At 57.2% G+C, this 21,379-nt stretch overlaps 1 protein-coding gene across 3 annotated transcripts in view; it reads left to right on the forward strand.

The window, feature by feature from the left end:
- Nucleotides 1-1,517: 1,517 nt before the first annotated feature.
- The window catches only part of RPS6KA1 (ribosomal protein S6 kinase A1), a 39,007-nt gene continuing 19,145 nt past the window's right edge, over nucleotides 1,518-21,379 (forward strand). The window contains exons 1-7 of one of the 3 annotated variants that reach the window (XM_059376761.1): nucleotides 1,518-1,750; nucleotides 7,800-7,844; nucleotides 16,427-16,543; nucleotides 16,801-16,882; nucleotides 19,284-19,364; nucleotides 19,541-19,620; nucleotides 20,900-21,006. In XM_059376761.1, coding sequence (XP_059232744.1) covers nucleotides 1,688-1,750; nucleotides 7,800-7,844; nucleotides 16,427-16,543; nucleotides 16,801-16,882; nucleotides 19,284-19,364; nucleotides 19,541-19,620; nucleotides 20,900-21,006 — 575 coding nt within the window. In that variant the 5' untranslated portion in view covers nucleotides 1,518-1,687. Of the gene's footprint in view, nucleotides 1,751-7,799; nucleotides 7,845-13,625; nucleotides 13,767-15,436; nucleotides 15,638-16,426; nucleotides 16,544-16,800; nucleotides 16,883-19,283; nucleotides 19,365-19,540; nucleotides 19,621-20,899; nucleotides 21,007-21,379 lie in introns of those variants that run through there. The other 2 variants (XM_059376762.1, XM_059376760.1) reach the window with 2 other exon arrangements.

The following is a 21,379-nucleotide window of genomic DNA, read 5'->3' on the forward strand; positions in this document are numbered from 1 at the left end:
GAAATCCCAATTCACTTGCTACCGTAGGAAAGTCGTGGAATAAGGGAAGTATCTGGATTTAGGAGAAATATTCATAAACTTTGATTTCTTAAAGTCCTAATCTGTTCTTTTTTTTTTTTTTTTAAGATTTTATTTATTTATTTGACAGACGGAGATCACAAGTAGGCAGAGAGACAGGTAGAGAGAGAGGAGGAAGCAGGCTCCCTGCCGAGCAGAGAGCCCGATGTGGGACTCGATCCCAGGACCCTGAGATCATGACCTGAGCCAAAGGCAGAGGCTTTAACCCACTGAGCCACCCAGGCGCCCTCCTAATCTGTTCTTGACCTGGTGTGTGACCTTGGGTAAATCATCTCATCCTTGTGAGGCTGTTTTATGATTTGTAAACTAGGTGGTGGTGGGAATTCAAAGAAATCACAGGTTGTTGGAGCTGGTTCACAGAAGGTTTTTGATAAACAATCCTCCCCATCACCCTGCCTTAAAATTTACTTATTTAATTTAGAGAGTGGGGGTAGGGGCAGAGGGAGAGGGGGAGAGAGTCTTACTCAAGGCAGGGCTCAGTCTCACAATCCTGAGATCATAACCTAAGCCAAAACCAGGAGAGTCCCATGCTTAACTCCCTGCGCCACCCGGGTGCCCCAACCATTCCCCTGCCTTCCAAAAGCTTTGCAAATAACTAGCCATTCTTCCCCACCCATGAACCTGCAAGCCCATCCCTCCACTGCCCCACCTGTGAATAAACCTCTCCGCACCTGGACCCCTAACACCTCTTTAGATGTTGGTTGAATCTCTCCAAGAGGAACCCTTTTCCCTGGCCTTTTACTCCACGTGCAGCCCAAGTGTCCCTCAACCCTGGGAGTTTGGTCCGAGCCCTCCTCAGAGGGGGCAACAAACATAAATCAGCCCCGGGGCTGGGCCTGAAGTTGGAGAGATTCTGGGGAGATCTGGCTTGAAAGGGGTCCCCTCAAGGACAGATTACCCAAAAAATCTGGTGGCGCTATGGGTGCTGATGGTGGCAACATAATAGGAACCTACCCCGAGCTGGGGCGCTAAGATCCCCGGGCATCTCTAGGGCCTCGTGAGCTGAAGGCCTGAGGGGCATGGGGCCCAGGTTCCTTTCAAGCCCTGGCCTGGGTCCTTCGGTGTGAGTGCTTGCCTGGAGCGGGAAGGGGAGAGGCGGGCGAATGGGAGCTGAGGGAACAAGGGGCATCCCTCCCCCAGGATGGAGAAGGAATATCTGGGGCGTGACTCCGCGCGAGCAGATGAGGGGAAAGCGATGACCCCGGCGTGGTCCGCACGGGGAGGACAGCGTTTTGGTAGGGAGGAGCCGGGAAGGCCTCTCATAAGCGGAGGAGAGCACGGGTCAGGAGCTCGCGGCGGAGGCGGGGCGGAGCCCTCCCGCGCGCCGGGGGCTGGGGTCCGCTCCGGGAAAGCCGCCCCGCGGGGTCTGGGGCGGGGCTTCGGCTGCCCCGCCCCTCGCGCAGGTAGCCAATGGGCGCGGCGGCTCCGGGTGACGGAGGGAGCCGAAGTGCGAGTGCCGCGGCGGTAGCGGCGGCGGACGGCCCAGCCCCAGCGCTGGGGTCTCTTGTGGGGCGCGGGGGCGCAGGGGAGCAGAGCCGGGGACCCCGGGACCCGGGAGGCGGCGCGGCCCGGGCCGCCAGAGGAGCGCGGGCGGCCTGGCGGCGGCGCGATGCCGCTCGCCCAGCTCAAGGAGCCCTGGCCGCTCATGGAGCTGGTGCCGCTGGACCCGGAGGTGAGTGAGCGGGGCGGGGGACGGGCGCCGGCGGCAGGCGAGCCTGGGTCCCCACGGGGGCGGGGCGGCTCGCGGCGCCGCTTGCAGGCTGGCTGGCGCTCTCGAGGGCGTGAGTGCACTCCGATCTCTTGTGCCCTTCTTCGGCTCCACACCCCTATGCCCCGGGTGTGTGTGTGTGTGTGTGTGCGCGCGCGCGCGGGGGGGGGGACAGTTCCGCCAAGCGTCCAGAACCCCCTTAGCACGGGGAGGGGATCCCGCGAGGCCCTGAGATCTGGCCCTCCGTCACCCCACACACCTAGGACCTGTACGGGAGCTGTCGGAGCTTCCTCTATCAGCGCAGAAGGGCAGGGCTAAGGTGCCAGATGTCTAGGATTCTACAAGAGATGAGGGTCATGAGAACCCCACGTCTCTTTCATGTCTCACAGCGCCCTACCCCGAGAGCGCCCCGCTTCTCTGCTGCTACCCTAGCAGGGTTTCCCCTCTTGACCCTTGGCAGTTGTGGGATATGGGGTGACACCACCTGTCTAGGGCTGAAACTCTCGGGTTTTTTTGCCCCTGGGTTAGGGCCAGAGGACACATGTGTCCCCTACCCCAAGCTGTGGAGAAGACAGTGGGGAAAAACCCTTAGACCTTGTGAGGATTATTCCTGGAGACATGGAGGACCTTGGTGCCTGCCTTTTTCCTTGTGAGCCCTCCCATAGGAAGGGCTGGGCCCCTGGGGTTTTTGGCCTCTGTCACCTAGCCTCTCCCAGAAGCAGCTTCTGCTCTCCTCTGAGGATTCTGTGGTGCCAAGCCCTAGGATGCAGAAGGGCAGCTCTTCCTGTGCCCTTTGACCCCCAGGGTCAAGGTCAAGGCCCTGAACCAGCAGATTAAGAAAACTTTCCTCTCAGCCTCATGCTGGGAAGGAAGCAGATGAAACTCCATTTCCAGAGGGGATGTGGGGGTATACTGGGAGGGTGTGAAGACCTCAGTGAGCAGGGGAGCCAAGGTGATTTTCTCTTGGCTTTGGTCCCTAGCCTAGCTCCCCTCCTCTGCCTCCTCTTACCTGGGGCAACCACCAAGTACCCTGCCTCCCAGGGCCACAGGTTGTGCTTAGAGTGAAGACCCCAGGTCCCCAGGACCCAGGGTGTGCTACCCCTTTAAAGGGATGGTCGTAGCTGACACTGGCTATTGGATGGTGGGCGCGGCAGGATTAGGTAACCAACCTGAAGGTGCAATTTGGAGTAAATTGCTCTGGGATCCCTGCCATGGGGTTTTTACAGGCCCTGCACGGCTCTAGGAGGTTCTCTCGCTGACTCACCCTCTGAGGTGAGGAACACTGCCCTCTGCAGTACCCCCCCCCCCCCCACAAGGCCTGGGGCATCAGGGCTTGGTTGGGGGGGCGCTCAGAGATGGATGCCTTTGCCCTGGCATGCCCCTGTGACTTGGGCCTCCCTAGAGGAAGGGAGGCGGGGAAGTACTTAACCTAGGGACTTACCTTGGGTTATGCTCACAGGAAGGGCAGACACCCAGGAGCTCAATTCCCAGTGCAGGGCACTACTTCCTGCTTCCCTTTGGGGAATCCTGGGGCAGGGGACCAGGTTTAAACAGGAAACTCGACTCAGTTTTGAGTACAACTGCATCTGAGTTCTGTGAGAGGAGAAGACTAGTGTATTTCCTAGGACTGGGGGCATCGTGATTTCTGAGCTTCACCTTGGAAACACTGTGTGACCCTCAGCCGGTCCTTAGCCTCTCTGCCCCTCTGTTCCTCCAGCGGCCAGTGCTGGGTCGTAGCTTCATGCTTCCTGGGACTGAGAGGTGCAGAGCCCTGGGCGCTGCTGCCTGTTCTCCCCCTCCCCCACTGCATGGAAGTGCCAGGCATCTGGGTGTTATTGTTTGGGTAACAGGAGCCACGGGGCAGCCGGGGCGCTGGTTGGGCCGCTCTCACTGGAGAACAGGGCCTTGCTGTTCTTAGCCCAGGTGACATGTAAGTGATACAGCAGCCTGACCCACAGGTACAGGCGCTGCCACCGCCTCCTGGCTGGGAAAGAGGCGGGCAAGGGGCTGCTGGGGGCATTTGGCAGAGGCCTGAGGTCTGGACGGCCCTGCCCTCCTCATGACGCTGCCGAAAATGGGCTGCTGGGAGGCAGGGCCTGGCCCAGGTGGCCATGTGGGTGCGGATTCCGCCCTGGGCCTTCCCTGGCCCTGCTGAAAGCAGGAACGTTCTCCAGGGGCCCAGCCCTGCCCTGTACAGAGCTTCACTGTGTGCCACCGTCCCTGCTTTGCCTCTGTTACCTTGTTAAAATAATTCTCTAAACATCATCTCAAAGTAGGGATCATTGGGGTGCCTGGCTGACTCAGTAAAGCGTGTGGCTCTTGATCTCAATGTTGTAAGTTCAAGCCCCATGTTAGGGGGGAACCTCTTTTCTTTTTTTTAAAAAAAGGGGATTACCCCCATTTTTGGATGGGACAGCTGAACTTGGGAGAACTGGCCTATGAATTCATGTTTGAGACAGGATCAGAGTCCAGAGCTCTCACTGTCTTCTAACAAGTTGTGGGGTCAGGGCTCAAGGATGGGGAAGGGCTGGGATCAAACTGGCCCAGGTGGAAGGGACTACAGGAGAGGCTCCGGATGTTGGCAGACTCTCTTTGTTCCACAGGGCCTCTGTCCAGCCTTTTCAGAGGGCTGGTGGTGCCAGCCAATCCTGGCACCTGGCCCCCAGCCTCCAGCAGCGTGCAGGGCTGCCAGGGCTGGGCTCTGAACCCAGCTCCTGGGGCTGCTTCCTGCCCGTGGGGCACGTGCTGTCTTTGTCCATCTGCTGCCTGGCTTCTCCAGATGCTTCCCTGAGCCCCACTTCTCAAGACAGAGCTGCCTGGGCGAGAAGGACGAATGCCTTTTGGAATCCATCTCTGACCTCTGGGGAGGGGGCACAGTGGTCTAGGGCAGCTGCCCTAGGAACAGTGCTCCCTGAGGAACAGCAAGAAGAGTGGGTGAGGCCCAAGGGCCCTTCTTTTGCCAGACTCTTTAGACAAGGTCTTTGACTCGGGATACTGCAAGGTCAGCGTCATTGTCCCCTTTCATTCATTCATTTATTCATTCATTCAGCAAATATTTATTGAGTACTCATCATGTGACAAGTACTGTGCCAAGCAACAGTGCAGTTATGAACAAGACAGACCTGGCCTTGACACAGATGAGAAAACCGAGGGTCAGAGAAGTGACGTGACAGACCCAAGGTCAGAGCAAGCGGCCGGCAGAGCCGGATTAGCAGCTGTCTTTGTGGCTGGGGAGCTGTGTTCTTCCCACCTGCCTGTGCAACAGTCAGGCCAGAGGGGCACATGGACCCTGTCTTCCCAGGACCTTGGCTTTGAGGAGGAGGCTCTCCTATGGTTTCTTCACTCTCAGTCCTTTCTCCAGGGCTGCCCATCCCTTTCTAGAAACATCGTGCATCAGCTCTTACAGGCATGGGGTTTCATGAGGGTGGCACCCAGGCCAGAGACCCCGGGACCGGAGACAGCCAGGCAGGGCCTCTGTCTGGGGTCCCCTGAACCACCCAGATATTGCTCAGTAAGCCCACACCTCTGGGGGCATCCGAGGCCTCCTCCCCTCCCTCACTGGGGATTTAGGCTTGCAGCCTTGTGACTTCAGGTTACGGCGCCATGTCCATCACCTGCTAGGTGAGAGACCTCAGGTAAGTCCCTTAACTCTGAGCCTCATCTGAAAAAGAGGAGTACTTGAAGTTGGTCTGGGCTTCTTGCTCTCTCTGCTGAGCAGCGCTTTGCTGTGATCGACGGCGTGCCAGGCCCTGAGCTGGGTGCTGGGAAATGATGATGGACAAGCCTTGGCTTCTTCCTGAGTTCACCTGGGGTTTGCTCAGTGCCACTGGGGTCCAGAAGAGGGAGGAAGGGACTTGAAACCTTGTGAACAGAGGAGAGGACATTGCTGGAAGAAGGGAAGAAGGCCAGGTGTTTGCCAAAGTGACAAGGCAGGAAGGGTTTTCTTGGTAGAAGGAGCCACAGTGCAGATGCTAGGGATATGAAACAAGCTGGTCTGCCCAGGGTCCCAGGTCATTCGGTTACGCTCAAGAACAGGACCCAGTAATGATGATGGCTGTTGTTTGTGGACTGGGTAGATTTTGTTTGCTTCTTGTTGCCTCCCAATGAGATACATTGCTTTCATGTCCGTTTCACAGATGAGGAAACCGAAGCCCTGAGAAATGAAGTAACCTCAGGGTCGTGCAGTGGTAGAAGCCAGGATGTGAACCCAAAAGGCCAGGTTCTAGAACCCACATGCTTAATTGCCTGTATTGGGCAGTTGGGGATGATGGTCTTGAATGCCATGCCAAGGAGCTGGGACTTTATTCTGTGGGCAGTGGGAAGCCATGGAAGGATTTTGGGCTGGGTCCATAGAAGGTTCTCAGTAAGGAGAGTGTGTGAGCGAGAGTTGATTGCTCAATGCGAGGCTCACAGTTGAGTTTGAGGAAGGACAGGGGTTTGGAATGAGGAGTGCAGGGGCAGGGCAGGGGGAGCTGGTCTGCAGGTAGGCTGTTGTGACCTACTGTGGGAATTATTGCAGGAGTCTAGAATGCCAGGTAAACTCAACATATAAAGACATCATGGCCCCTACTCCCTACTCCCTGGCCCTTAGCCACCCAGCCCTCCCCTCAGGCTGCTGAGAGATGACAGCATGTATGTGTATGGATGTGTGGAGGGACCTGCAGAGCAGCGGGCCCTGGGGTGGGTTGGGGCATTAAAGGGGCTCAGGGGGCAGGATGTTCTGCGAGCTGCAGGGAGGAGCCGCTCCAGGGGCCCGGAGATTATGTAATGGGCAGAGCACAGCTGTGCCTGCTTCTGCCAGGCAAAGCCACAGCTGCCCTGTGGACCCAGCCCCTGGCTCCAAAGTCCTGACCTGCCCGAGGCTGGGTCTTGCTAACAGGAGGAGCCGCCGTCTGCCTCCCCACACACTGGCTGTGCCAGGTGGGGTGGGGACTGCTCCTTCCTTACTTCCAAAGGCCTGGTTACTCACCTCCTATCACACAGGAAAAGGATGGGCTGGGTTTGGTATACCCCTGAGGGCAAAGTCTAGGGGCTGGAAGAAGCAGGACTGCCTAGAAATGGGCCCCAGTGGCCGCCTCTTTGCAGGTGGTTCGCCCTGCTGAGGCTGGGCTCCTCTTCAACAGACCTTTCCTTGATCACCTCCTGGGTGTCAGAGTCTGGATTTTGCATCTCCGCTTCCCAGTCCTGTGACCTTAGGTGCCATCGCCATGCTTCTCTGAGCCTCAGTTTCTTCGTCCGCCAAGTGGGGACAGGGCCTCCCTCCCAGGTCAGGAGGATTTAATGATGCCACAAGCAGGAGGCACCAAGCCCAGTGCCTGGCATGCAGCGGGGGCACGGAAGAGCGCAGCTGTTAGCACCAAGGCCTAATCTCCGTCCTCCCCTCTATGAGGAAGGGCAAGCCTCTGTGTATATAGTCCCTGCCGCGTCGCCAGTGGCACAGGGGAGGAATGCAGGGGCACTGTGTGGCGGCCGTGATTCTGCCCGGCAGGGGCAGGGGAGGAGTCTGAGAATGGGGCAAGGACAGGGCAGCCAGCAGCTCCAGGCTGGTCACTGGTGCAGACTTGGTCTCCTTACGTCCCTGCAGCAGTTCTGGGAGGTGGGGGTAACTCTCCCCAGCTTACAGATCCGGAGACTGAGGCCTCTTGGCAGTTGATTCGTTAGCACAGACTCAGTTTGTCTCCAGCGGAGCTGGGAGCCACACGTGCCCTTTCCTTCTCCCTGGGAGGAGATGACATTTGAGCTCAGTCTTCAGAGATGAGGGCTTTGCCAGGCAGAGAGCATGAAGGAGGGAGGGGAGAAATGCGGGTGAGGGGCTGCTGCAGGAGAGCCTGATACCTGTCCCCCTGCGTTGAAGGTGGGGGCAGATGGCCCTCACCTACATGGCCTCCCTGGCTAGCCGGGGCAGCCCACCGGGGTGGGGGAGGAGGGGTTCTGGCCGAGTCTGTTTTTGCTCCCTCCCACCCTGGGAAGTTCTGGTAATATTCCCCATTCTTCCTTCCCTTCTCTTTTCTAGAATGGACAGGCCTCAGGGGAAGAAGCTGGACTGCAGCCATCCAAGGTGAGGACCACGGCAAGCACCCTGAGCAAGGGACCGTTTGCATGGTTGTAAAGGAGGAGGGAGGCCCACCCAGCTCAGCCTTCCTGTCTGGGCCCACTGAGTCCTCGAGGTGACCCTGTGCACAGAGATAGCTTGCTCCAACTTTCCTCTCTCTCTTTCTTTCCTCCTTTCTTTTCTTTCTTTCCTTTCTTTTCCTTCCTTCCTTTATTTTTAAGATTTTGTTTTATTTATTTATTTTTAAAATATTTTATTTCTTCATTGAGAAAGAAAGAGAGATGTGCACACCCATGTGGGGCTCGATCGCAGGACCCTGAGATCACAACCAGAGCCAGAGTCAGTCACCTAACCAACTGAGCCACCCAGCCATCCCTAGAGATTTTATTAAGTAATCTCACACCCAGTGTGAAGCTTGAATTTACATCCCTGAAATCAAGAGTCGCCCACTCTACCCACTGAGCCAGCCAGGAGCCCCTCAACCTTCCTATTTCTTAGGCAAGGGGACCACGGCTGAGCCTGGGTTAGGAGCAGAATTCGGCTAGAACTCTGGCTCCTCCTCACCCAGGCCACTTCCTTGGTTTATTTCCTCATGGCAGCTGGGCTGGCTATAAGGAAAGAGCTGAAGGGGTGATGGGAGAGGTTGAGGTCAGCTGGGCATGATGAGGGCCTAGAATCTTCTGGGTATGCGGTGCTGGTACATGAAGGGAGGGCACAGGGTGGCCCCCCAGGTCTAACCAGGGCCCAGTGCCTGGCACATGGCACCTGGCCGTTTCTCTGGGTTCCCATTTCCCAGCCCAGGGCTGGTTCCCTCCCATACTGTCTTTGCTTCCCTTGGGCGCCTCCCTTTAGCCCTTCAGTCCCTGTTGCTGGTTTTGTGTGTCCACAGTTGTGTGACCTTGGGTGGGTCCTTTATTCCTTCTGGGCCTGGGCTTTCTCATTTCTCTGTTGGGAAAGAGCACAGCCGGTTTTCAGGAGCTGTGAGGCCACAGAGCTGCCAGCCATTGGGGGGCTGGGGGAGAGCGGCAGGCGGTGCGTGTGCTTGGGAAGCTGCCTAGAGAGGATGGAGCCTGGGTTTTGACATTAGGGCAGACCTGCGTTTAATTCCTGGCTCCACGCTCACTATTTGGCCAGAGGTGTGCTCCCTTCCAAGTCTCAGTTTCCTCATCTGTAAATTGGGGATGATGGCGCCGGGCTTAAGGGAGTAGGGGGAGGGACAGATTAGATTGTAACTGCCCCACGTGCACGCACGGTGACTTCAGCACCAGGAGCATGGGTATGACAGTATTGCCCCCTTCCAGGGGCCACACCCTCTAGACCTGGATCGGCCTGGGCACCAGACTTGCCATGAGCTTGACCTTTGAAATAGACCTAGAGCTGGTCCCGAGGTTTGCCTTGTCTCAGCCTCCTGAGATAAGGGAGCTGAGCTGCCCGAGGTATGGCAAGGTGAGATAAGCAGGCTGTACCTCTCTTCTGATGGTCACTTTGGCCACCTTAGCCAGCAGCAGCCAGACCAAGTGGTAGAGACTGGGTCCCTCGGTTTGCCTGGGCCCCTGGTCTGGAGAATCTCCTTCCGGAGTACCTGCTTCTAGTTGCTTCGTAACAAAACCAAAGGATTCAAGGAAGAACCAGGATGTTCAGATCTTAGGGTTCAAGTTTTGGGGGTTGCAGAGAAGCTCGCAGCTTTGGGGGGATAGGTGGTAAGCTACCCCAGGAGCTAGAGAGGCCTGTTGGGAGAGGGCAGGAACTTACGCAGGCAGGTAACCTACATTGGGTCTCAAGCCTATGATGCCTGTTTTCAAGCAGAAGACCCTGGGATAGGAAGGTAGTTAAGGCTGGGGATGGATGGGCACAGAGAGCCTTGAAGGCCACGTTAAAGAAGAGAAAGAGCTTAACCCATACCACTCCAGGAGCTTTGCGTGTAGTTTTCACAACACCCCTGATGTAGAGATTGTTACTATCCCCACTTTACAGATGAGAAAATCAAGGCCTGAGGTCACATAGCTGGTGCACAATGGAGTCAGGTCTTGCTTGCCTACAGAGCCCATACTTTTCCCAGCCCAGAGAACATTGCGTGCTGAAGTGGGGGGGAGTATTGGGTCCCTGTGACCCCCAGTTTCACCATTTTTAAACACCTGCTTATCTCTTCTGTTGCCCCCAGAACCTCACATTATCCCCGGTGCCTGCTTCTGGGCTCGGCACACCAGGGGGCGCTCAGCCTGTGGTCGGGACCTCATCACTGTGCAGTGCAATGAGCTGGGAGCAGGCCATTTTCTCCTTTGCTTCATCAGACTTTAGGGACACTGTGCTGTGACACCGGAGGGCTCTAAAATGAGTCAGCAGCCCAGCCTCAGGTAGCTCTCAGGCTTGAGGAGAGGGTGGAGACAGACAAGCCGTGTGGTAGTGGATGCTGGGTTGGTAGAGAACATGACCGTGGGCACAGAGAATCTCCATTCTGTGCCAGGCCCCATATCAGGCCAAGAAATATACCCCTTTCCATGTGCCCATGTTTCTCCCAGTGACATGGTAAGAGGAGCAGTCCTGGGGAACCAGCGAGGGGCACCTGTGCTCAGGGCCAGCATGGACCAGATGGATGGTTGCTGTTCCGAGTGGCAGGGGAGGAAGTGTCATGGTGGGCTCTAGGGCTCCCGGCCCCCTTCCCTGCAGAACTGGCATTTGGCTGGGCCTCCAGCGGCCAGATTCGGCAGGCCCAGAGAGCATTGGGCCTTCCAGGTGGAGATGAGGCAGGGAGGGGCCCTTGGGAGTCCAGCATTCTGAGTTCAGAATCCTGCCCCTTTCTCATTTGCTGTGGAACCCTGGGCAGGTGCCGTGCTCCTCTGAGGTTCTGATGCTTTTCCAGAATCGGAGGACGAACAGGGTCTGTCCTCAGGCCCCCCTGGGGGAGGGGGTGTGATATGTATAAATTAAACAGTCCCACAAAGTTTGGTGTGTTGGGTTTGTTTTGTTCTTTTTTAAAAGTTTGTGTTTTTAAGTAATTTCTACATCCAGTGTGGAGCTTGAACTCATAACCTGAGACCGAGAGTCGCCTGCTCCACTGACTGAGCTAGCCAGGCCTCTTCAAAGCTTGGTGTTTAATGCTTGATTGTTTTATTCATTTTAGGCCGAAAGGGGGATTTGGGTTTTAGCTGCCATGGTATGGACAGCAGTCCAGGGCAAGAGCTCCCCGGATCCCTTCGGCACCCCCAGCACTCCTGGGGTCCTCAGGCAGACTGGGGCTCCACTCACCCTCTCTCTCTCCATGACGGTGGACCAGGCACCCCCAGCCCCCCAGCCCCCCCATCTCCGGAGCTGGACCCCTTTGAAGCACCGGCAGGTCTATTTTGAGAGCTGAGCGTCTCCCCCCTCCCATCCTCTCTTCCTGTTTATGAAACCCTGATCCATCCCGGATCCCTCCTGCTCCTCTGGCCGGAGCACAAGCAGGATGTGACTGTGGACTTTGGGGAGCCTTGGGGGCCTCAGGTGTTGGGGGGAACTTCCCTCAGACTGGCTGGGGTAGGCCACCCACCCTCCCGTGGACCCTGGGACCGTGTGGCTGGGCTGTGTCCCCGCAGCCTGCCGGGAGGAGACCGCAGCAGTGAGATTGCCCGCCCAATCCAGGGAGAAGTCCTGCTTGCAGCATCCGTTCGTCTCTGGCCCACTGTACTTGTAGCAACAACCTTCCCGGGCTGGAGTCTTTAGTTTTAACCTCTGTTCTACAGAAGGGGAAACTGAGGCTCACACAGGGAGGGAAATTTGCCTGGGAGCGCTCAGCTAGTGAGTGCGCAGGTCTTACCTTCGTACCCTGCACTCCCGGCCTCAGCCTCTTCATGCGGGTCTCTCTCTCGGCAAAGAGGGTCTTTTCTCCCCTCCTTTCTGCCTGGACAGCTCCTGTTCGTCCTCGGGGTTTAGCTGGGCTGCACCCTCTCTGGAAAGTCTTTTGGGACCTCACCCCTGGCAGATTGTTACTGCCCCTGGGCACCCGTAATACTGGATTGTAGGATTGTAGCCACTTGTGTTTTGTTACCATGGATTTTCAGGAGTTGCCGGAGAACAAGGCCCGAGTCTTAACATGTGCGCCTCCTAGCGTCAGGCTCGTAGCTTGGGGACGGGGCCGGAGGGGGTGGGTCAGGGTGGCGTAGCTTTGAGGTTGTCCAGAGGGGAACCAGGCTCGCACTGAGGTCTTGAATGTAGACTTCAGAAGCAAACACTCTTTGATTTTGCCCTTAGCTGTCCCCCTTTCTAGCCATGTGGTCTCGGACAAGTCATTTTCTCTCCAAGTCTGGTTTTCGTGGCTCTGAAATGGGATGACAGGATCTCTGTCAAAGCTAAAACACAGGGCCTGGCAGAAGCCACACCGGTAGAGGCTGAAGGAAAGAAAGGCCTCGTGCAGTACATGCTTCGTTGAGAAGGGGCAAGTTCTTGTTGTCACTCATGCCGGTCCTGGCCGAGTGCAGCAGGCATGCCTGGGAACTGTCCGCCTCTCCTCCCCTGCCCCAAGGAACCAGGAGACAGAACAGGAGCCATCTGTCCCACCCACCGGAGGGGGTAGGCCTGGGAGGCCCTGTGTTCACTGCCACCTGGGGAAGGCACTGTGGGTGTCCGTTACTGCTGGGATTGGCAGCTGGGTTTAGGCTGCAGCTGGTGGTGGAGGGAGGCCCGTGGCTGGGACCCTAGGGACCAGGGATCAGGCCGAGGGGCTCTGGGCTTCTCTCCCAGCTGCCTTGTAGGAGGAAGTAAGTAAGAGGAAGTGTCTGTAGGGGAGAATGGGGCAGGGACCAAGGGATGTGGTCTGGTGCCTGTCCTCCCCCACTCCTGCCACCAGAGGCCTCACAGTCCCAGCACAGACCCTCCAGCGAAGGCAGTTCTGAGACTGTTTCCTTCCTGTAGCCCCTTCCTGTACTCTGCTAGCCACAAAGTCTTCCTTTGCTTCTCAGGGATTTGAGGATTGGTTGGGGGGTGGGGGCCCAGCTGGCTCCAGCCCAGAGAGCTTTGGGGCTTCCGGGGCTGTCCCGGTCTCTACAGCCCTGTCGGAGCTGGGTGCAGTGAGCAGCCTGTCTGAGGAGGCCTGTTTCCCAACCGCCAGCAGGCCATCAGCAGCAAACTGTCGTTGGAGGCCCTTTGAGGACTGGAAGGGGAAGTCCGTGTGTACGTGGGGGCGTGTGTTTCCACATGTCTGTGGAAATGGTTTCCGATCATCGGCCTGTGTGTATTTGTGGGTGTGCCAGTTCCTGTGGGGGTACTGGTGGGACTGATGCGGCCAGGCCATGCGGAAGGGGGCTGGGCCTGGTCAGCCCCTGCCTCACTGCTACCTTCTCCTCCTCTCAGACTTCAGTGAGGCCCTCTGGCCCCCTTGCCCATCCCAGCGCCCTGGCCTGGCAGGCTTCTGCCAGGCGGGGCTGGGTGTGGCGGTGCCTGCTCTGGGGGCTGCCATTTTGGGTGGGCCCAGCCGTAGGAAGGTCACTGCTGGGGAAGGAGCTTCTGCACTCTGGCCTGGGGCACTCAGAGACCTTGGCTTTGCTGAGTTCTGCCCCACATTCTCTCAAGGGGCTGTTTGCAGGTGCTGGGATGTCCAGTGTGTCACCACCTCATTATCTTGTGACTTTTGTCTGTGTTCTAGTCTCCCCTCCTTAGGATCAGAGGAGATGATGAGGGCTGTATCCCTGGACCGCCCCCACCCCGGAGTCATGGGCTTGGGGTCTCCAGTGTCCCCTTCTCAGCTGGGGAGCCTGACCCGTCTTCTGTCCCTCCTCCTTACAGAGGGGGAAGTGAGAAGGAGGGGGTCAGGGACCCTGCCTTCTGGGCCGGGAAGGCTGAAAAAGCAGAAGTAGAGGAGTACCGGGGCCCTTTGGCCACCGCTTGAGTCCCACCATGCAGACCCCGGCAGATTTCCCCAGGGGTGAGAGAGACTCACTCCCCTGTCCCAGAAAGGTGAGCAGAGGGTTGGTCTGCCTAGTCTCTGTCCCCATGACCCTGGGCAAGGAATGGGTTTGGGAGTGGCTCTGTCCCCTGGGGTTTCCGGGTGACTGCTTCTGTCCCCAGGGAGTGTCCTCAGAGGCAGGCGAGCGGAGGCCCAAACCTCAGGGCGGGGTGGGCAGGGGCTGCTGTGTGGTCTCGGCTCACCTCAGCCCCTCTCTGAGTCAGGCTTTCTGCCTGTCCTGCCCAGGCTTCTCCTCAGGCGCCTGCAGAGCCTGCAGCTTCTTGTGGCTGCAGCTTTTGTGGCTGTTCAAGGTCGCCTAAAGATGGGGCTGCGTCTGTCAGGTCCCAGACCTAGAATGGGACGTCCCTGGACTGACCCCGGTGTTGAGGGAGGGGGTGGGATCGGATGGGCAGGGCAGGGCTCTGGCTGACTTCCCTGCTCACCCCGTCCTGACACTGAAGGCCCGCTGACCCCAAGCCAGGCAGTAACTAGGGGAAGGATTTGAGTGTCAGCCGGCTGTGCCGCTGGTCTGCTTTCAGCCTGCGTGAGTCACTGGCCTCTGGGCCTCAGCTGCCTGTATCTGCAGTGGGGATAACAGATTTGGGGAATTTGGATCAGAGACAAAGCTATCAGCTTGCACTCAGGAGGTGGCCCTCTCACCCACTGTATCGGTCCTGGGCCCTCCGCAGGCCCTGCAGGGATGAAACTCAGAGGGGTGTCTGCCACAAAGCCGGGACTGCTGCCCCAGATGCGGGGTGATGTCCTCTCACCTCCCCCCACTGGCCCCCTGGCAGACCAGCAAGAACCCGGAGATCTGCCCTTGAGTCCCGGAGCTGGCTTTCTGTGTGTCTGGCCTGCATGTCTGTTGGTCTCCCTGGGCCTCGCTGACTGGCTTTCTCTTTCTGTGGCCCACCCGCCTCTCTTACCAGGTCCCCATCTCTGTCTCCACCTGATGAGTGCCTGTCTTCACCTGTTGGGTACATGTCATGTGTTGGGTGCCTGTTGGGTTGTGTCCCCTTCTGTCTCTGCCTGTTGAGTACGTGTCCCCATCTGTCTCCACCTGTTGGATGCCAGCCCCCATCTGTCTCTGCCTGTTGGGTCCCCATCTGTCTCTGCCTGTTGAGTTCACGTCCCCTTCTGTCTCTGCCTGTTGGATGTATGCCCTGGGCCCCTCTGCCTGTTAAGTATGGGTCTCCTCCTGCCTCAGCTTTGTTGGGTACGTGTCCCCATCTGTCTCTGCTTGTTGTGTGTGTGCTCTTCCTACCTCTGCTGGCTGGGTGTGTGTCCCCCTCCGTCCGTGCCTTGTGGGCCCGTGTCCCCACCCACTGCTGCCTGACAGCTGCCCACCTTCACCCGTCTTTACCTGTGGATGCCCGCCTCTGCCTGTTGGGCGTCCCCCCTCATCCGCCTTTACATGTTAGACGCCTGTCTCTGCCTGTCAGGTACCCATCTAGCCCCCAGCAGCTGTGTTGGCATGGGGCTTTCCCTTTGCAGGCCCACGGGCATGATGAGGGGGACAGGGCCAGAGGGCGGCCCGCAGGCGGTGGGGAGGGGGGGCAAGAGAGGAAGGGACCGTGGTAAGATTGTAGGCCTGGAGCTGGGAAACCACAGGCCCCTGGTGATTGGCGGCCCTGAGCTGGGCCCAGCCCCCGCCCTCACCCTGCACATCCGCCTTGGGCCTGGCCACCTCCGAGGCGGCCCCCGACACTGCCTGCTCCTGCCATGGTGCCTCGGCCCTGCCGGGCGGATGGAGCAGGCTCCCAAGCCGCCCCGCCTGCGGCTCTGGGCCCTGCTCCCCTGGCTGCCCAGGAAGCAGCGGCCCCAGACCAGCCAGACCTCTCTGCCTGCCCCTGGCCCTGGCTCTGGCCCCAGGCGGGACTCGGTGAGTGTGCCCAGATGTCTGGTCCCGGCCTGGCTGCGGCCCTTGGAGCAGGTGCCTGGACAGCGAGTTTGGCTTCAGTTGGCTTCCGGCTTTCCTGGCCCCGGCCTGGCCTGGCTGGACAACTGGCCCCTGCCCAGACTTGCTTCCTGGGGACGTGAGGAGGTGCTTCAGGCTCCAGGGTACCAGTGGCTTATTGGAGGGAGGGCAGGAGGGTCCCGGAAGAGCTAGGACCTGGCAAGGGGTTTTTAGTAGACTCCTGTGATGGAAGTCTCAAAGGGTGGGCGGAGGAGCTCATCGAGTCTTTGGCCTCAGCTCCTAGCCACCCCAGACTGGCACTAACTGGGTTAGTGTGGGTAGTCTCTGGTGGACTTTGAGTCCCTGTGACTCTGGGTTATCCTTTTGGCCAGAAGGATCCTATCATCCACTCTGACAGGAATAAAAGCCCAGCTCTGCCTCCCCGGTATGAGAACAAGCTCTACTTCCTACTGTAGCAAAAGCAAAACCTTTGCAGCAGGGGGAAGGGAGTCCCACAGGTACAACCCGTGCCATGCACAGGCATCTCCCTGGGCCTCCCCGGGCCAGGGCAGCAGGAGCGGTGGGAGCTGGGCCTCACCTGACCAGCACTTGGTGGTTTGACCCTCCCTGGCCCTTGAGACCCTTGGGGCATTGACCAAGAGGAGGCCGGCCCTGTCGGTACAGCTGTCTGGTGTGGCCAGCAGAGCCCTGTCTCCAGGGGGAGGGGGCTTGGATGGGCCCCCCTGTGCTCACCAGCTCTATCCCTCCCATTAGGATGAGGGCGTCCTCAAGGAGATCTCCATCACGCACCACGTCAAGGCTGGCTCTGAGAAGGCCGACCCGTCCCATTTTGAGCTGCTCAAGGTTCTGGGCCAGGGATCCTTTGGCAAAGTGAGTCCTGGGCCCGCAACTGGGGGGGGCCGCACTGGTCGTGTCAGAGGTGGGGGCGAGGGGTCCCCTTGGGGTTCAGGATCAGAGGGTAAGTGTTGATGGGTCTCAGGGGAGGACAGGAGGTCACCTTGGTACCCAGGGAGGGCAAAAGGTCAACCTGGGGCTCAGGGAAGTTAGAGGTCAGCCTGGGGCCTGGGGGATGGGAGCTCACAGGTCTCTCCAGCTTCTCCTCTGCCTTTTCCCCATTGCATTCTCAGGTCTTCCTGGTGCGGAAGGTCACCCGACCTGACAGTGGGCACCTGTATGCCATGAAGGTACTAAAGAAGGCAACACTGAAAGGTGAGTGAAGGTCACCTCCCCATGCAGAGCCCAGGCTGGGCACAGGATTGAGGGAGACAGTCCTGTTCTCCAGAGTGTTGGGTCTGATGGAGGAGATGGCTCTATTTCCAGGAGCACCTGGTCTGAAGGTAGAGAAACAGGTCTGTCCTCAGCCTCCCCTTACCCCCCTCACACCTCATGGCAAAGACAGCATCTGTTTCAAAGAAAAGACTTCTGGGGGATTAGCCTCATCCCTCCGTTATTCCCCCGAGCCAAGCACCCATTGCCATAGCCGAAGATAAGGATCTGGAAAGGAGGCAGGGGGTGAGTATGTGTGTTTGTGGCAGGGGTCCTCACGTGCCTGGCATTGACATGAATTGGGAGAGCTATTCCATGCTTGGAAGGCTGAGGGAAACCTCTCAGGGTGGAGAAGGGTATGAAGGAAGAGGCAGGGAGTCTGGGAGACAGTGGGGGAGGGTAGGAGAGGGGAAGTTGAGGCAGAGCCACAGAGACGGAGAGCAGGGAGGTTCAGAGGGGAGCCCAAGGCCAGATCTGGAATTCCAAGGCTCAGAAAGGGCATGATGGTGGGTGGTGGTGGATTTTGGGCTGGGCAGTGACCCTTAGAGCAGTCTGGGAACCAGGGCAGCCACACTGACCAGCGGGTGGTAGGGGCAGTGGGCCCTGGCTGGGGTGAGGTGGGGGAGGATCAGAAGTGTTGACCTTGTAGACTTTAGGGGTCCTGTGGACCGTGAAGGGTTGTTTGTGGGGTGCTGTAGCTTTGATACCCTCATGCCAGCTTGGTAGGGGTAGAAGTCATTCCCCAGGAGGGATGATGGGAGCCATGGCAGGGAGGGCGGAGGACTTGGTCACTGCTCTGAAGGCCTCCCAGGCCAGGGTGTGAGTAGCCAAGTCAAGCCTACAGTGTGGGGCAGTTGGGGCTGTGAGTGGGGAGCCCAGGGGCTGGAGGGTTTTGGCCTCACAAAGGGTAGGCTCACATAAGGAGGGGCCACCTGAGCTGTGCCTTGAAGGATGAGTTAGGATTTCTCCAGACTAAAAATGATAGAGAAAATGTACTCCAGAAAGGAGAAGGTGTTTGCCTGAGCAAAAGTGTAAAAACATAAGGCGTATTTGGGAAACAGTGGTTGGAATAGTCCGGCTCCAGCATGGCCCGTGCCACGTCTGGTGAAGGAAACGAGGAAATTAAAGGAGAGGGTGAAAAGTGCTCTGAAGGGGCAAGCACAAGCACTGCAGGAGAGAGGGCGCTCATTCAGTTTCGCAGTTGAAGGAAGACTTCCTGGAGGAGGTGAGGCCTGAGCTGAGTCAAAGAAGAAGCTGCTGGTGATCAGAATGCCTAGGGACTTTTATTCTTGGTTTTTTTTTTTTTTTTTTTTTTTGTAATAAAGGATTTTATTTAGTTGACAGAGAGAGAGAGAGAGCATGAGCAGGGGGAATGGGAGAGGGAGAAGCAGGCTCCCCACTGAGCAGGGAGCTTGTGGAGGGAACTTGCTGGGATCATGACCTGAGCCGAAGGCAGACGGTTAACCATCTGAGCCACCCAGGCACCCTAAGGACTTTCATTCTTTTTTCTTTTTATTAAATATTTCATTTATTTATTTGACAGAGAGAGAGATCACAAGTAGGGAGAGAGGCAGGCAGAAAGAGGGGGTAAGCAGGCTCCCTGCTGAGCAGAGAGCCCAATGTGGGGCTCGATCCCAGGACCCTGAGATCAGGACCTGAGCCAAAGGCAGAGGCTCAACCCACTGAGCCACCCAGGTGCCTCAGGACTTTAATTCTTAAAAAAAAAAAAAAAAAAAGAAAGAAAGAAAAAGAAAAAGAAAAAATATGTGAGGGTGCCTGCTTAGGCCCATGAATCTGAATTTTATTTTATTTTTTTTTTAAAGATTTTATTTATTTATTTGACAGAGAGAAATTACAAGTACACTGAGAGGCAGGCAGAGAGAGAGAGAAGGAAGCAGGCTCCCTGCTGAGCAGAGAGCCCGATGCGGGACTCGATCCCAGGACCCTGAGATCATGACCCGAGCCGAAGGCAGCGGCTTAACCCACTGAGCCACCCAGGCGCCCCATGAATCTGAATTTTAGGCCCAAGGAAAGGAATCTGCCTAATTAGCTCCCAGGTGACTATATCCCCATCCGCCCCAGAGCAACATTAGGGATTTTTTTGTGCCAGGTGGGGAAGGGGCTGGTAAAAGCATCCTGCTATGGGGAGCCTTGGGGGCAAAGGTTAAGAGCACACAGAGGACAGAACAGATTGCTCAGACTGGCTGGATTGAATGGGACAGGGTTGGGGCACTCCCATAAGGTGTGAGGAACTCGTGGAAAAGAGATCCCTGCTTAGCCAGAGCTTAGGGATGATTGTTTCGGGGGGCCAGATTCTCCATGACTGCCTTTCTCTTCTGGCCAGTGCGTGACCGCGTTCGGACCAAGATGGAGAGAGACATCTTAGCCGATGTAAATCACCCGTTTGTGGTGAAGCTGCACTATGGTGAGACCGCAGACCCTACCTGAGTTCCCAGCCTGCCTGCCAGCCCTTGCCCTGCCTGTGGGCTGCTGCCTTTCCTGGATGTTGTCCCCATCCCCAGCAGGCCAAGGGAGCTTAGGGCAGAGGGGCAGGGCCCAAGGCCGGACTGGCTGCGCCATTGCCTTTTCCCCTCTCCCCAGCCTTCCAGACTGAGGGAAAGCTCTATCTTATTCTGGACTTCCTGCGTGGCGGGGACCTCTTCACGCGGCTCTCTAAGGAGGTGAGCTGACACCCCACCACCATAGGGCCCCGGGATGGAGCTGGAGGGACGAGACCTCTCATCCCAGAGCTCTGTGAAGAACGTGGCCAGTGTGGCTTGGACTTGGGACCATCTAGGCCTGCCCAGCAGACCCTGACCTAGGAACCTACCCTGGGACAGAGCGTACACCCTGGCCAAGCCACGGAATTTCTCCCAGGGTGGGTGAGGAGGCTCAGGCCCTGTGTCTGATGCCATCCTTGGTTCCCGAGAGCTAAGGGGTCTTTCAGTCCGCCACCTCCGTTCTTCTGAGTCTGCCCCAGGCAGGGCTGTGAGGATGGGAAAAAGCCCAAATTCTCCCCGAAATCTAGATATTTTAACATTATGTCCTATGTGGGTATTTTTTTTTTTTTAAGATTTTATTTATTTGAGAGAGCGAGCAAGTGAGCAAGTATCAGTGGGAGGGACAGAGGTGGAGGAAAGAGGGAGAAGCAGATTTTTCACCAAGCAGGGAGCCCGACGTGGGGCTCCGTCCCAGGACCCCAAGACTATAACCCGAGCCAAGGGCATACACCCAACCAACTGAGCCACCCAGGCACCCCTAACCGAAAGGATTTTAGCGGACCTAAAATAACTTGAGGCAGATATAAAAGCAGGACCATTAACACGAGTCAGACTTTAGAAGAGAAGCAAACTCTAAAAGATTTTTTTAAATGTTATTTTAATGTTTGAATAGGTAAAACGTTTACATGATTGAAAAGAAAAATATCATTGAGAAGTCTTCCTCCCACCCCAGTCCCTCTACCCCCCCATAGGTAAATGTTTTTATTGATTTCTTGTTTAAGCACCCCATGTTTCTTTAGTAATACCAACCATTCTGCTACACGTTCTGAATTCCAACCCCCAGTTTCTTACACAAAAAGTACTGCCCTGTATACACCGTTCTGAATCTTGCCTTGCTCGAGACAGCGTATCTTAGAGATCGATCCATATCAGAACCTAGAGAGACTCCCCGTGCGGTTATGGCCGCATGCGTGGGACAGACAGTTCAGTCCAGTCTCCTGCTCCATCCCTGGGCCCTTTGCAACCCATCTGCTGTTTCAGAACAATGCCACAACGAGTGACTTGTATTTGAGTCATTTCACACTCAACTCCCTTTATAAAGAGAAGAGAGTGTGGCCCTGGGGTGTCTGAAGGTCCTCCCCAGGGGCGGCCCTGAGGACCAGAAGGCTGCTGAGTGCCCAGCGCCCTAGCTCCTGAGGGAGAGACGCCCCCAGCTGACGCCCCTGCCCGCCCGTTGTAGGTGATGTTCACGGAGGAGGACGTGAAGTTTTACCTGGCTGAGCTGGCTTTGGGCCTGGACCACCTGCACAGCCTGGGCATCATTTACAGGGACCTCAAGCCTGAAAAGTGAGTAAAGCCTGGCCTCCACACCAGCTGCCCTAGGGAGTGCAGAGGCCAGCCCTGGGGTGTTGCCCGATGGGTGGGCGGGGCTCTCCCCAACAAAGTCTCTCTCTCTGGGTGCCCCGTGAACAGATGGGTTGAGTGGGCTGGTGGTGGCAGCAGGCCCACCTCGGGGGGCTGCCGTTGACAAGGCCGGGGCTCTTCTGTGCTGGTGATTGCCTACATTTTTTGCTAATCCAGTGTGATGTCTGAGATGCCATCACGGAAGATCATTCCTTGTTATGATCCTCTCTAGAATTTTCCTTAATATTAGTCCTCAAATGGTAAACTTGGAGGAGCCAGGGACAGGTGCTCGGCTGGAATGACACCTGGTTTTAGC

This window comes from Mustela nigripes, chromosome 14 (assembly GCF_022355385.1).
Source record: "Mustela nigripes isolate SB6536 chromosome 14, MUSNIG.SB6536, whole genome shotgun sequence".
NCBI lineage: Eukaryota > Metazoa > Chordata > Mammalia > Carnivora > Mustelidae > Mustela > Mustela nigripes.